Source organism: Diaphorina citri, unplaced genomic scaffold (genome assembly GCF_000475195.1).
Source record: "Diaphorina citri unplaced genomic scaffold, Diaci psyllid genome assembly version 1.1 scaffold267, whole genome shotgun sequence".
Lineage (NCBI taxonomy): Eukaryota > Metazoa > Arthropoda > Insecta > Hemiptera > Psyllidae > Diaphorina > Diaphorina citri.
In genome coordinates, this window is record NW_007377704.1 from 134,283 (window position 1) to 150,856 (window position 16,574).

General features: G+C 38.6%; 1 protein-coding gene across 1 annotated transcript in view; it reads left to right on the forward strand.

Moving 5' to 3' along the window:
- Window positions 1-16,574, forward strand: part of LOC103506858 (prolyl 4-hydroxylase subunit alpha-2) — a 36,439-nt gene that overhangs the window by 16,298 nt on the left and 3,567 nt on the right. Inside the window, exons 4-7 of the mRNA XM_026821828.1 lie at window positions 1,153-1,320; window positions 14,405-14,547; window positions 15,126-15,371; window positions 15,857-16,081. Coding sequence (XP_026677629.1) covers window positions 1,153-1,320; window positions 14,405-14,547; window positions 15,126-15,371; window positions 15,857-16,081 — 782 coding nt within the window. The remainder of the gene's footprint in view (window positions 1-1,152; window positions 1,321-14,404; window positions 14,548-15,125; window positions 15,372-15,856; window positions 16,082-16,574) is intronic.

Below are 16,574 nucleotides of genomic sequence, written 5' to 3' on the forward strand. Positions count from 1 at the left end.
CTGTGCAAATCATACACACTGTGTAAGGAAGTTCTTGGTCCTCCCTCTCTAGTTTACAAACTCCCCCAACTCATAATAATTATAGCGGTAAGGTAGTCAGAGAATTATTTATTATTCCTCTTCCACTTCTCTTTATATTCCTGCTCTATCTGTCTTTTATTTCTCATAATTTTTATTTCTTTTTATATTTTTTCGCTCCCACCTTCCCCCGTCTCTGGAAAAAAAAGTTTGTTTGTTTTAAAAAAGTGAAAAGTTACCTTTACACAGAGATAAAAAGCTTTCTGTTTCCTGCTTTCTCGTTTCTCATTCTGAGAGGGGATTTGTACAAGATAGACGGAAGTTCCGAAAAAGAGAAACTTCGCCTCTACGATAGATACCTACTGCGTGCCTAGCTTCTAAAATGTTCTTTCCCCACTTTCTACCTTCTGCCAATTCTCCCTACCTCCCCCTGGTTATTGGTATGTTTTTGTCCCTCCTATTTCTCCCCCTTTCCGTTTCACATGAGTGAGAATGAATACTCTCTCACTTTTGTTATGTTCTATTTTTTCTTTCATCCCTTTCTCCCACTCCCTCCTTCCTATTTTTTCCACTTTACCTTTTTCTATGTTATCAATACCTACCCTACACACTATACCCATCTTTCTCTTCCATGTTTGAAAATTTAATTAAAAACAATCATCGACGTACGTGCTAGACTAGGTGGATAGCTTCTCACTCATCATAGCTACTCATAAAAAATATAAAAATATTTATTGACTTAGGCACAAAATTTATGCCAGCCTAGTTAGCTTGGAAGGTAGCGCGTCAGCCTTGTAAGTGCTAGGTCGCGAGTTCGGCTCCCACCCGGGGGCGGATTTTATCCGAAACAGATGAGGTTCGTTCTCGGAATGGCTGGCTTTCTCCTATCATGTCTTCCTTCTTTTTTTGCTTTCACAACCATAAAACATCACAACCATTAGCAGTTACAGTTCCCTCTGTCAATCCTCTTGAGAAAACCTGTTTTGGCACTAAAAACTGACCATTTCTTTCCTTCCTATAGGATAAAGAAAGTAAAAATGAATTAGGTACAAAATGTACAATACAAATTTTGACAAGATGTTTTTTCGATTATTGACTTTGTAAAATTGACAAAATTGCTTCTGTTTTTTCCAGCCAGTGACTGTTTCGAACTGGGACGTCAGTCGTACAATACCCAGGACTTCTACCATACTGCCCTGTGGATGGGTGAGGCACTCAAACGTCACGATATGGAGAGAAACGGCACCAGTACACCCAAATGGGAAATCCTCGAGTACTTGGCATACTCGAAGTTTATGCAAGGTGAGTTTTTGTAGAAGAGCATATATGAACAAGATAAATCTGAAGTTGTATTTTCTTTTCGGAAACTGAAACGATTCAAGACGGAGTTTTGGTAAGGCCAAAATCCAGCCCTGGATTTGACAAATGGAATAAAAATGGATTGGACTTTTCCATTGTCATGTTAATATCTCTCTTTCCATTACTATCATATAAGGTGCGCTTTTCTTTTCCATTCCGGTCTATGTAATCTACGTTTTTCATTTCTTTTCTTTGGATTACGATAGTTTCCTCGTAATCTATTCTTCTCTATCGCTCTATTCTATTCTCCCTGTCTCTTTTCTTTATAATCAGTGTGAACTCCATTGCTAGCTCCAGCCTCTCCATCTCCATATCCCTTTATCTCTTTTATGTTTGTGTATTGTATGTGTTGAGAATATTAACGGGGAAAGATGGAGTAGACTTTTATATCTCCCTGATGCAGTGGCAAGGAAGAGGAAAAGCTTATCATTGTGTGTGAAGTGGCGTGTACACACTCATACGGGTAGGAACTGCGTCGTATATACACTCGCACACTCTTCACACAAAATACTCTGGGAACACACTCTTTGAACCCATTAAAAAAATGCCTGTGTAAATTGTAACATGTAGGATGTGGAGTTGACATGGGCTGACTTTTTTATTCTGCAGAAAAGTGGAGGGTATATGATACGCAGATATTTTTAAGATGATTATTATTATTTTATTTATTTTTATGTATAAATAATATATAACCATGCTCCATTCCTTTATCCCGTCCTCATTTGGCTGTGGCATCCTAGGATAATTATCTTCAGCATATTTCTTCTGAGTTGAGTGTACTTCCATCTTTCGAATCATTATTTAGATTTCAGATGTTTCCCAATTCTCCATCGGGGGGGATGGGGAGGAAAGAACTTCAAACTTTTTTGAGCATTTTTCAACTTTTACCTTATTGTTTTTCGTACTTCGTGATAAAGAGAGAGAAAAAGCAATTACTGATTCTGCCTACTATTTACTTCTGAAAGATGAAGATGTTTGAGAAACTTGTTCATTTTTTGCAAACGAAATGAAATTTTCAATATTAATAATACTTTTTTCTGACTTGATTCCTGGACAATACGTTGCTCCAACAGATAAATAAATCTCAGGAAAGAGAAGAAAATATTCGATATAACCACAACCGTTCATAATTTCATAATATTTATGTACTGTGAAACACATAAACCCTTGATGCTTAGTCTATAAATATATCAAATAATACTGTGAAAAATGAAAATACAGATCCATAGTAGCATAGTTTGCAGAAAATTTGATTGCCAATGCCTGCGCAGCGCGAGTTGGCAAAGTGTTGAAAAGTGTCATTTTCGAAAGTCGAAAGTAGAGGCGTCGTTTTCCTTTCTTCAAACGGCTTCGCCACTGAATGTGAGATGTGAGAAGTAGTAGACATTAAAAACAGACAGCGACAGTAAGAAGAGAAGAAAAGTGGAAGAAAATCAAGAGGAAGAGGAGGAAGTAATAACATACACACTTTAGGGAGAGATAATCAGGCTCGAGTTTATCCAAATCCATCTAGGGTGGGTTTTAGCATCTTACTTTTTAACCCCTAACAGGCTGTTTGATTAATAGCCCTGTCAAGCCTATACAAATGAAATGGAACTTAACAGACCTTCTACTTCTAGGGGCTGAAAAAATATTAGTGAAATCCACCTCTGGTTATTAATTTGAAGTTCAAATTTTAGCAAAATGACACGGTTGTTTTACCCTCGATTAGTCTTGAAAACAGAAAGAGTTTGACCCTACTCTCTACGATCGCCAGAACAATACCCAGCAGTCCCCAACCTTGAATTTCTCATACTCTCTTTCTCTCAATCGGGGAAAAGCTCTAATCCAAGGTCCCAACAAAGAAATCTGAATCCAAGCCTGAAATTAATATTAATATTAGGGATGGTGAGAGTGGAAAAGCTAGGAGGAGATACACAAGAACCGAGGGAAAAATACAGGAGGTAAAGATTGTAAACAGATACAAGATAAACAATACAATTGTACAGTCCTATCCCAGCAGGATAAACAATGTGTATTCTATTCTATTGTACTACAAAACTGAGAGGTAAGGAATACACCATTGCCTTCATTTGTACAATAGGGAGCTTTCAAATCAAAGGTTCAGCTGGTACCCGAGTGAAATCATTAACTCTAATTTGAAGTGCTAAAAATGGTGATTTCTTTTTTAAGCAAATAAATACCTACCTTCCATTTGTACGTTTCCCTTTCTCAATTTCTGGTAATACACGTATCTAACCAGCCTCAAGGGCGTAGTGACAGGGCGCAGGTTTTACTACCAGGTTTAACATTTTTCTAACCTGATATGTAGATATTTGTGGGTTAGATGTCCTAGAGAACGGTGCACTATAGCGTCATGTTTTCGGAATACCAGTTTTTACATTTTCCTGACTTGGTATGTATTCACAAACACACAATATCTAGGTAATTTGAAACGTTTTCCATTATCCTCAAATCCCATGTGTATCCCGAGTATTCGGTTTTTAATATAAATATCACCATGGAGTCTAGCCTGATGCATAGGGGAGTAGCACCCCCCACGGAGGAAGACTGATAAGACAGGCGACAATTTAATCCGAAACTTGTCAATCTTTTTTTATGAAAAGAAAATGTCTTCCCATATCCTTCCTCCCCATATCGTATCGTGTTTTCATAAGGTACGATACGTTTATTTGGAGGGAGGGATAGTTGGGAGGGAAGGCTTAACATCGTGGAAAGAATGATGAGTTTTTCTAGGAAAACAGCCAACAAAGAGAGTAGGGATTTCCTACTGCCGATGGCGAGCAGCGAGTACTTTTATAGCGGCCCTCGGATCTTGCTGACATTTTCCTTTTTTTTTTTTTTTTTTTTTTTATTTCTACCAATTTTTTTTTTTTTTTTTGTGATATTCGCCACAAATCGCCCTTTTAGTAGCGATTCGCACAACTTTTAGTAGCGCGTAATTACCTGAAAACCAAAGAAAATAAAGAGTTTCTATCATTTTCATAAGTTTTGTTCTTTAGGCGTCCATGTTTCCAATATGACACGAGGCCTAAAAGTCTGGCTGCTTCAAAACTCGCAACTTTTTTTCACCCTCACCGTTAACAACTGCATCTCTGGAAGCTACGACATGTTTCTAGTGGACACTTGAGCTTATAGGAGTAACAAACAAGTTCCCCCCTCATATAACACTTGACGAGGAAAACTTTTGTGTAAATAAAATGCCAGGGAGCAGGAAACAAGGGGAAAATTGTCGCAGTGGTGTTGCAAAACAGTGGAAAAGCAGAAAGTCGAGGATGCCTAGTTTGAACTTTAATGGGAAACTTGTGAGAGAATTATTATGTACTCGTAAATCAAAAAGTGTCAGAGAGTTTCATAATAATGTGAATAGCGGAAATGTAGACTCGAGAGAACTTTGCCATAACATAAAAGAGGTGCTGTTATTTCTAAAATTACACAGTTGTACATTACAATAGTACCACCTACCTACAAAGAAGTTCAGTACAATAGTAAAATGTATACATAATTAGGCAATTTTTGAGGCATATTTTCTCCAAAATCTCCAGAAAAATAGGGGATGTACCAATTGATTAAAAATGAGTGAAGTACGCCGGTAATTATTGAAGTCACAATTCAAGTCAATCCAAAGCCCATTCCACAAAGGCCGTGCCATAAACTGGTTGTCGATTCTTGTGGCACGAGGAGTGCCGAATTTCAGAATGAGAAGTGCTTTGTAAATTACAAATTTTCATCAGTAAATGGTTTCTTCAAATTAAATTGACCCCAAGGGCAAGTTAAACCTAGACCCTTGACAAATGAAAGGCATGTGATGTGTTCCACTCGACCCTCATAGACATTCCATATTACTTTAGCAGAACGTTAGGTGCCACAAAGCTTTAGAGTCTACGCCACTCGGATATAGCCATAAGGTAAGGGAACTGAGTATCCCTGTATCCTTTATTTATGTTAAGTCAGATAAGATAGCGCATAAGCTCGAGAGAGACAGAATCCAAGAGGGAGAGAGTGATGCACATAATGGGAACACACTAATAATAAAGGAGAGGGAAGGAAGGGGGAGGGACACAATGGGGACATACCGATATTAATAGCAGAAGAGGAGAGGGGAAGAGATTCTTTCTTCCTGTGTATATGATACTTCCCTTCCCTTCCTCTCCTAGTCTTACTCCCCCTCTGAAACAGCCCATGCCTCCCCTCTTCTCCTTTCCCCCTCCCTCGATAAAGTCCTCATTCTCCCTCTATGAAGACTGTCTTCCCCTTCTCTCTCCATAGGTTCCTCATTTTTCCCTCTGAAGATTTTCTCCCTATCCCCTCTCCCCCCTACTGATGAGAATAACAAATTTGAGCGTGTAAATTATGCACCCTCACGACTGTACTGTGATTCGCAATGCGACACCAGGGTCGACACGCTAAGTAGAAGTTAGAAGACAACATAGTGCGCCCCGCCTCGACCATAGCGGAAATAGGCGAAACGCGAAGTGGTTGGTCACAAAATCATCCTTATGACTTATGTACTAGGCTGCTTGGACTCGAACTCCCAACCTACCAATCTAAAGTCCAACGCGTTAGCCACTCCACCACTGAAGTTGGGTCTAACGACTTATGTATGTACACGAGGAAAAGTGAACCCTGAAGTACTGAGAAATGCTCAGATTGTACTGAGAACAAAATTTCATACTTCGAATGAGATTGAACCCGCGCCCTCCTGTTAGTAAGTGAGCGTCTTAACCACTACCTCACCGAGGGCAGAAAAGAATATACCCTGCGTATACTGCCAGAATGAGACTGAAAAGTCCCTTTACTCCCCCACTCCCCAGTCTAAATAAGATCTTATATTGTATGTACGTAAGGTACAATGTATTGAATGTAGTATCGCTAATAACTCCAGCTTCGATCTCTTTCAAGTCCGCATCCCCTACAGTCAAATATTGTGCTCGAAATTCTCATGACGTCTGTATCCTGACAGGCAAATGTTCAATACTCGTATGTCTGCTATTGTACATTTTATATAAAGGTGTAGCTAGAACGTGAGCTTCGTACTGGGGATGATTGGATTAGTTGTCTGAGTTTTCCTCCTCCTCCTCCTCCTCCTCCTCCTCCTCCTCCTCCTCCTCCTCCTCCTCCTCCTCCTCCTCCTCCTCCTCCTCCTCCTCCTCCTCCTCCTCCTCCTCCTCCTCCTCCTCCTCCTCCTCCTCCTCCTCCTCCTCCTCCTCCTCCTCCTCCTCCTCCTCCTCCTCCTCTTAGTCTTCTCCTTCTTCTATTTCTTATTTTTATTTTCTTATTAGAAAATCCAGACTGTCTGGTCTGGAGCTCTCTTTTCTTCTCCCTCTCACCGATTGCTTACTTCCTAGCTTTCTATATTTACCGTTGATTAAAAGCCATTATAATTATTTTCCCTTCGACCTCTCTCTTCTTCTCTGTTTTCTCTTCTTCCTGTTTTCATTTCTTCATTTACTATTTAGCTTTAAAATTGATTAAGGACTATAATAATATTACCTGCCCCCCTACCTCCACTTTTATCGCGCTGTTTTGAAAACTGTTTACCTACTTCTTTCGTCCAGCGTCTTTCATTAAGTTCTCTTTCTCTCAGTTCCTCCTTCTTCCCTCCTTTTAATTTCCATTTTCTCTCCTCCCTTACCCACACCAAGAACGGTAGACTTCCTGCATAGTAATATTTTCAGCATCCATCATCCCTAATTTAATTTTATTACTCCCTCCCTTCCGCTCCCGTCTTCCTTCCTCCTTCCCCCACTCGAAGTTCATCTCGCACAACTCTCACTCGAAATATTGTTCACTATATCACACACTTAATTAATATTTATGTCATGATAATTACGAAACACACAATCCATCTTTTTTGCCCGTCGTGAAAGTTGGTAATAAATTATGCAGACATTTCCTTTGTGTGTGTTGCTGGTGAGGGAGGGAGAGACAGCTGACGAGTTTGGTAGAGAGAAAGCTAAAAACTAAGAGAAAGAAAGCTGCAGAGAGGGAGAAGAATAGCTGGATCGAAAGACGAGGAAGGGCTAAAAAGAGAAGGTGAGAGATTACTTTAGAAAGAGTATGGAAGAGAGTGCTAGGGTAAGAGATATAGGTACACACATAAACCAGCAATGAAGAAAAAGATTTGATAGATATGTAGTAGGTTGAAGTGTCATAAAAGATCCAATCAGGTCGCAGTGTCGCAGTGGAGGGCTTGACTTTTGAGGGAGGGAAAAATGGAAACGAGCAGATTTTGGATACAAAATGAAGCTCTTGAGCATTGAAGAATGGGATTTTTTGGACGCAATGCAAAACGAAACTTCTGCGGTTGCCCTCATTTCACGTATATCCGACGGAGAAAAAGTCATAAAAAGCACTCTTGACAAGATAGAAAGAACTGGCAATAAAATAAAATCTCCCTCAATCTCGAAACACACACAGATCTCTCACGAATGTGGAGAAGTTTTGACTCATTTGAATGTTTGGGATATAAATAATGCAAGCTAGCGGGAAAAAATGTTGGAAACATATACGGGGGATCATGGAAGCTACTTTTGGTCACGGAAAAATATAGCGGGGTTGGGGGGGGCGGCATTTTAATGCAAACACACAATCTGCAAACCTCGGATACTTGGATAGAGATAGAGGTAGGAATAGAAGCAAGACGTAATGCTCAACTTTGAACCTTTGGGTTTACATACACCAACAACGCCGCGAGATAGGAGATGCCATTCTCACGTGGACATGTGAACTAAGTACCTAAGTAAAAGGTTCTTTGGGGGAAAAACAAGATGTATCTATTATCTGTCTCTGTAGGAGATAGTTAAGTTAGTCTTCACTCCATTTCTGAACCGGATCAGAAGTTGTAGAGAAGAAAAGAATTTTCCAGACATCTCTCAAAGGTATTTTGCTACTTTTCCATATTTTCCGGGAATAACAATGTTCTTTTGTCGTCTATATTACATTGTAGAGAAATACCTCGTAGTAATAAGTAACTCCTGTTGTGAAAAGCTTGATAAATTTCTCTTGACATATTAGTATTATGATAAATGAATATGGGGATTCGTCAGGCTTGTTTGCAAGGGGCTTGTTTACATTCTTTCACAGGAATTGTAGCATTACTTAACACTCTTAAGAGATATAGTGAAATTTTGCTCCTTTGAGGATGCAATCTTGCCCTGTGTTGATCTAACTGACGAAATGGGGCGATGTTAATGAACCACATTGGCCATTCATTAACCTCTTGCTCTATTCTTAAGTACTTAGTATATATTTTTCTTATTTATATTCTAAGTACCTTATGAAGTTGTACTAATAATGTACTATGCATAATTTTGTTCTCTGTACAGTAAAATAAATAAATAGACCAACGTGCTAGCACCCTCACTGATTTGATCCCAGTAATTATATGAATTATTTCTTGGAAATCTTTTTTTAAAGTACTTTAAAGTCTAAACAAATATACAATACATTTAATACTTAATTTATGATGGTATAAAATCTGAGAAAAGTTCAAATAGATGGGTGCCAACATAATACGTACTTACGTTATACGCTACGTACCCATAGGTGTGTAAATATAGTAAAGTAGAATTCATGAAGTCCACATCTATTGGTAGAATTTTATTCCAATGCGCTCTATCGCCCTTCTAATGAAATTCAAAGTTTGTGAAAAGTTCCATTTGCCCTGTCCTAGGTCTCAGGGGATTCACACAGTTTTCTTTCTGGCCCTGGCAATCAAAATTTTCCTTACAAAATTCATACAAAACTCGTAGGGAAAATTCCAAAGCTAAGTCGGAAATTACTTTTCATACAAAATGAAAAAAAAAGAGGAAATGTGTGTTTTTTTCTGCTTTTTTGGATAAGACATGAAATTATTTTAGACGTCTGTCTTCCAGTGAACATTTCCAACTTTCCTTCTCAGAAACCTGGGGTTTTTCTTGTGTTTTCCTTCTACTTCCCCTAGTTTCTTTCTTGGTCTTTGTTCCGGAATTCTGTACTCTAAAAACTTCATCCCCCTCTCCTTAACGTCTCCTCTATTTTGTTGAATTTTTCCTCTTTATTGTGTCTCGAGTTTGTTTGTCTGTTTATTTGTATTTTTTTTCCCTACTTACCTACTTAAGTTATTTAAATAATTCCTATTTACTTTTTTCTTTCTTTTTTTTTTAAATTCTTATTTACTTTGTGGAAGTGGACGTTGACGGTTGTCAACTCTTTTTGTGAATTTTTTAAGAGGAAGTGGAAGTTTGTTTTTATCTACGTAGCTAGTTTTCCATCACTTACCTAACTATTCTTACTTTTTTATCAACTCACAATAATCCAAGTAGGAAAAACTTTATCACGCAAGTTTCCAGTAACTAGTAACCACTTGGAGGAAATTACAAAATTGAAATTTGAAAAAAAAAAAAAGAGGGAGAAGAAAACTTCTTGAACTTATTTTTTGCTGCAACAAATGCTTCCTCATTCAGATTTCAGATAGGAAAAACATTTTAGTTTTGTGTTTTCTTCAATTGGAAAATGTCGTATGTATAAGTTGGTAGATATTTCAGAACTTTTTTAGAAATTTTGACTCCATCAAGATGAAGACTTTGAAAATAGAATAGAATATACCCTGTTTAGTTTATACTGCAAAAATGAGACTGAAAAGTTCCGAAAATACTGCTTAACCATAGCCTATACATACATAAGTACCTAGATTGTTTTACATTTCTAGTCTTGTCTGGAGACTCTGGAGGAGGTATTAAAATGTATTTTTCTTCTCAACATATTTATTCCTAGGCTGTATAAAGATATTCAAGGAAATCTTCTTTGAGCAACATGGAAGTGACATTTCTACATTTGTATTCTTCCTCCTACTTTCTTATCGTTTCTTCTGCTCCAACTCTTTCCCTCCTCTCAAGATGTAAAAGTCAAACGACATTAAAGTGTTATGAAAAATGTTCACTTTGGGAAAACGCCAAAAACTCGTATAGTTTTCCACCCTCTTTGCACGGGAACGACGTGCAGTAATAAATTCCATAGCAGCTTGGAGTGCAATTTGTTTTTTCTGGAATTCTATTAGTCAGGGGGTTTTCTCTCTCGTGAAATGTAGATGTGTTTTGACGATAAAAGGGTAGAATTTATTATGTTTTTGCACTCGGTAAGTGCCACAGAGAGATTTATCAGCACGTACCTGTGTTCTGGTTAGCATTTCATTAAGAATATTTGTGTAGTGATGTAAATGGCTCTATTTGGAAACTGTCATTGAAAGATGTTTCAAAAGTAGTTAACTAGTAGTACGCTTTAATATGTAAGTAAGGTACGAGTACATATTTTACCTATGTTTTCGAGTAATAGGTATTTGTAAATGGCTCTTTTTATTTGGAAACTGCAGTTGAATGTTGTTCCAAAAGTAGGTAGGTAGTTGAGTAATACCTCATCAACATGTCACTAAAACTATGTAGTTAGGTACCTTGTTACCTATTCAGTACAATAATCTCTTGTTAATTAGACAGTTATTTAGAGTTAAATACACTCAAGAATATGTAAAATCTCTTGTTCTCCTAATCAATCGAATTCCGTACCAGGATTATGGCCATAATATTGCTAAACACCCTACATAAATACGACGCGACCAAGGACTCTAAGCTATAAAGGAAAACTCTCGTGAGCCCCATATTTATAGATGTACTTATGTAGTTCCTACGGAGCATAGATAGACATTATGTTCAGTTGATTGAACCCACCATGTAGAAGAAATGTTTAGGAAAGCAATTTGTCCAACAGTCTTTGAAGTTCAATATCTCCCCCGGCTAAGTTTCCTCGTATTTCATTATTCCCCCGTGACATTTTCCCAGTGACTTATGGCCATAACATGTAAATTCAACATTATGTACGAGAGAGTACCTATGGATCTTGAAGAGATTTAGTTTCAGCTCGACTGAATTTTCAATTCATTTTTCAGCCCCCCGGTCGTCGTCTGACTTTTCCATGATTCTGAAATCTTCTCTATTCGGTCTTTATGCGTTTTCGGGGTTAATGGTATTTTATTAAATCCTCCTCGGAATGACATAGGTAGTTACTTGTTGACAAACATCTACGGTATGATGAGTTAAGGAGTTTACTAAATAGCTTACACTACACTCTTTATTCTGTTTAATCGTCAGTACATATTCAGGGAGCATCGTTTGTCCCTTGCAGAAACGATAATGTAACAATCACTTGGGGACATAGCTTTATCCCTCCTCTCTTTTTTAAGGCTTTAAAGACAACATTCTCACTTAGTGTAGTGAGCTCTGTCAGACGGTCTGAATGTGGGTGGCTGGCCTGACGTTTCTAACCACAATCCTAACTGACAATCTTAAATAACATGGAGATGTTTTTAATTGACAATCAGTATGAGTAACATAAAATACAAAGCCCACCAATGCTCTCCAGTGATTTACTAAGTTTCAACTTTTAGACAATGGACAATATAAACATGTCATTTTGTGGAGGCGTGCGTAGAGGTGATATATGATTGCACTTAGTGTTCCAACAAAATTCAGGTCGGTGTATAACGCTCTATTCCTGGCTCGGTGGTGTAGTGGTCAAGACGCTCGCCTGATGGTAAACAGGAGGGCGTGGGTTCAATCCCAGCCGAGTTATGGAATTTTATCCTCAAATAATTTGAGAATTTGACCACAATAATAGTAGTAGCCTACTATTATTGTGTAGCCTACTATTATATAGTAGGAAATAAACAATACTTGTCTTGTATGTACTTGTATTTAAACTGACTCATGGCTAAAGGGTATATACTTACTGAAAAGTTTAAGTTTCGCCTGCGGCGCTGAAGATTACACCTTTGACAAGCTTCTCTTACTATTGTAGACTAAAACTTTCAAAAAAATTCGCCTGCGGCGCCAAATGTTGTGTTTTGGATAACTTGGTTTTTGAAACCAAAATTTTCGCCTGCGGCCGGTCCTAAAAATTTTAGTTTCTATGGATTGTATAGCTCACAATTTTTGCCTGCGGCGCTGTTCCTCATTCTTTTCGTGTTAACCTTCATCCCCCAGGATGTGTGAACGTGTAGACTGAAAAATTACAAGCTTCAGGTTCATGCTTGATAAAAAAAAAAAAAATCTCATGTGGAGCTGAAGATTAGAATTTCGATGAGATTGTATTTCTGAAGATTTTAGACCAAAATGTTCAAAAATTTCGCCTTCGGCGCTATTATAATATTCTGTTCGCCTCTTTTCTTGTTAGAGTTGATTTTGGAAAAAAAAAAAAAAAATCTTGGTTGGGTCATTTTGGGGGTTCATAGTAAGTAACTACTTACTAGGGGCCCAAAGCCAGATCAGAGAGAAGTGGCTGTAAGAAATTGACTCAGGGCCAATATTTTGAAAGCATTTGGCCTGCGGCGCAGTTAATGAATTTGATGGCACATTCGTTTTCTTTTGACAAAATTTTTGATGGCAAATTCGAGGAATCAGGCTGGTAATAATAATAATAATAATAATAATAATAAAAAATCTCATGTGGAGCTGAAGATTAGAATTTCGATGAGATTGTATTTCTGAAGATTTTAAACCAAAATGTTCAAAAATTTCGCCTGTTAGAGTTGATTTTGGAAAAATAAATCCCTGTTGGGTCATTTCGGGTGTTCATAGTAAGTAACTACTTATTAGGGGCCCAAATCCAGATCAGAGGGAAATGGCTGTAAGAAATTGACTCAGGGCCAATATCTTGAAAGAATTTGGCCTGCGGCGCAGTTATTTCATGTGCAAATGGAGGACTTAAGCCCTTACCCTAGTGGGATGAAAAAAGATTAAAGAAGTTTCGTGTGTAGCGACTGTAGTGTGAACACTCTCATTTAAATTTCATTGCTTACAAGGACATTTTGTGTCGTTCGAAAAAAATCGTGTCGTGTGTAGTGTGAACGCTCTCATTTAAATTGCATTTCCTACAAGACATTAGAAAAAAAAATCGGATGAAACTCACGACAAGTGGAAACACTGCACAGGATCTTACTCATATACTCACCCCACTTGGATCCAGTGAGTACAGGACAGGCAGCATGCCTCGTATAGTAATCACCATCCCCACTAGAGTGCAAATTATGCCAGAACGCTGCAGTACCCTTCTCAGGCCACAGGGAGAGGTTGAGTGAAGTGAAAACTGTGGCACCTCCCTGTGCTACGTCACTCATCTGAAATACAACAGGGTAAAAGTCAGTAGGATAGTTAACAGAGTGGCCTTCGGATCTGGAGGGGTATCCGCAGTTTGTTCGCGATATGCGCAGTTATGGGTTCGATCTCAGGCAAACGCAGATTTTTTTCAGCTCTTTTTTTACCGCAAATAATTGATGAAACCAAAATTTTCGCCTGCGGCCCGTCCTAAAAATTTTAGTTTCTATAGATTGTATAGCTCACAATTTTTACCTGCAGCGCTGTTCCTCATTCTTTTCGTGTCAACCTTCATCCCCCAGGATGTGTGAATGTGTAGACCGAAAAATTACAAAAAAAATGCGGCGCAGTTATTTCAGTGGGATGAAAAAAGATTGGAGAATTAATGTTGAACAGGCTTGAAAACATTACTTGAAGAAAAAAAAAAATCTGTTGTGACGCAGTGGGAATAGGGTGGAAGATCTTGAAAAAGTAGACTGGAAATTTGGAAAAAATGGACTGGAAAACCGAGAAAAGTCAGGGAATTTTATTTTTCCATTTTGGTAGACACCCTGAGTATAAAATTTATATTTAATAAGCACTATTATTATTCCGAGATAATACACTTCAGTTTATCTTGGGATTGATTTTAATCCTGATTCAGCCCATTGTTAGGTATCCTCGATTTCCCGTTAAAGTCCAACTTGCTAAGGCCTGACTTGAAGTTGTGGTTATGTACCGGGTTAAATTGAGACAAGACTAGGTGAAACAGGATATTGTTTCTACAGTTTGGCATGGGAGTGGTAACTTAAAGACAAGGCAAGTTTACCAACCTTGCCTATCTCAACCCGGTACATAACCACGACCTAAAAGTGGAAGCGTACAAAATCTTACCAACTCTGTGTTCTCTCATTTGATTTCAGGCCAAGTCAAATCAGCTCTACATCTGACAGAGGAGTTGCTCATGATATTCCCCACTCATCAGAGAGCCCAGGGGAACAAGCTGTACTATCAGGAAGCACTCAATAAATCTCCAGAGCTTAAGGATGAACCACCTAAAGTGAATGTAAGTGAGAGTTCAAGAGACGATTCCTTGAGGATTTGTAACTCCAAACGTAAAGGTGTGTCCACCTCTCCACGCATAGCGGGCCGTTGATCAATGTGTGGACACACCTTAACACCTTCGCAAGTTTTGCACTCTTCACGTAGGAAAACATAACAAATAGTTTTCATTCTTGGTACAGAAGAAAAATAAGGAATGAAAAATGCAAATGCAGTGAGAAGTCTTTTATTAAGCCAGCTTCTGTCATGTGTTGACCATGTATGCCAAGTTTCATCAAAATGGGACAAGGCTTTCCAAACTTGAAAACAAAGAGACATAAGGTGTATTTTCCTTTCGGGAAACTTTCGGAAACGGAACCGACTGTGATGGATTGCCATATTGAATTTCCTCTGGTTTAATGCAGGCGTCATTCCAGTTTCCAAAAAAGAACCGGTTCTGTTTCCAAGAGTTCTCGAAAGAAAACTACACCTAAACTTGTTTCTAAATTATTGAGTTAAAATTTAAAATTCACTTTGTTCGTTCAATTAAAATAATTAAAACATGTAGGTACCTATTGTATATTATGATTATATTTTTTCCAGAATGTAGCCCCAACACTTGAGGTGACAGAGCGGGAGAAGTATGAAATGCTGTGCCGCGGTGATTTGACAGTGCCGCCGGCTATAGTGGCTCAACTCAAATGTCGCTATGTACACAGGAATGTGCCGTACCTGCGGCTGATGCCACTGAAGGAAGAAGAGGCATATCTGCAGCCCCGTATTATACTGTACAGAGATGTCATGTATGACTCTGAGATTGATTTGATCAAGAAGATGGCTCAACCTCGGGTAAATTGGTCTACGTTTCAGACATTATTGTTTGTTAATTTTCATATATAACTGAATAGAATATGTGAAACAATAATCCTCGGGCATTTATGTACCTATCTCCGCAGCGTAGTGTAAAAATCGTTTTACATCCCCAGCCTATAAAAAATTTTCCTCTATCATTTTGCGAACTACTTATCTATAAGATTTCCGACTGTACAATTTGACATCGTACGATTTGTAGAATCACAGTTTGTCAGAATTGGGATAGTTTAAAAGTTGTTCAGTACTGCAAACATAGTGCCGACCACTCACGCTCAGACCGTTTGACACTAGGTCTGTTAGGAACGTGTGTGGCTAAAAAAGCTTCCGAACTACATCTCCCATTAAGTTTGATGCTTTTTCCGCCACACACATTCCCAGTGTCAAACCGTCTCGACGCAAGTGGCCGGAATGAAATAAGATTGTTATCTAATACTTATAAAGACATTTTTTCCATATTTCAGCTAAGGAGAGCCACAGTCCAGAACTACAAGACCGGAGAGTTGGAGATAGCCAACTATCGTATCAGCAAGTCAGCATGGCTACGAGAACCCGAGCATCCTGTAATTGAACGAATCAGCAGACGTGTTGAGCATATGACTGGGTTGACCACTAGTACGGCAGAAGAGCTGCAGGTGGTCAACTATGGCATTGGGGGTCACTATGAACCGCATTATGATTTCGCCAGGGTAAGACTTTGGTCCTAAACAATAATGTTTAGGTTCATGACTAAGTAGGTAATGGATTATTTAATTATTTTTATTCTATTTTTATTTCATTAGTGCAGGTACTACTGGGCGAAGAAAAAGTGAAAAGATTGTGTGAATCAAGACCTGAGTGACTCGCCTAACACATGAGTTCCTGTTTAATAAAACTCCTCGTCCATCCTGCAGCTGTGGTGAACCTCTCTCTGTCTGTCCAACACTTACTTTCCTACCCATCACACAACCAAGGCCGTTCATCCCTACCATCAATCCCGTCCCTAATCAACGACCCTATTAACATTGACTCAACCTTGTCTTACCTGAAAGCCATGGCCTTTACACCAAGATATAACCCGGAAGGGATCGGCGCGAACGACACGCAAGTGTTGAAGCGCCTTATGGAGGGAAAAAAGACCTGGGTGAGAAAAATTTGTCAGTACACGAGGTACACAATAGGGCTGCCTGGAAGAGACTGACA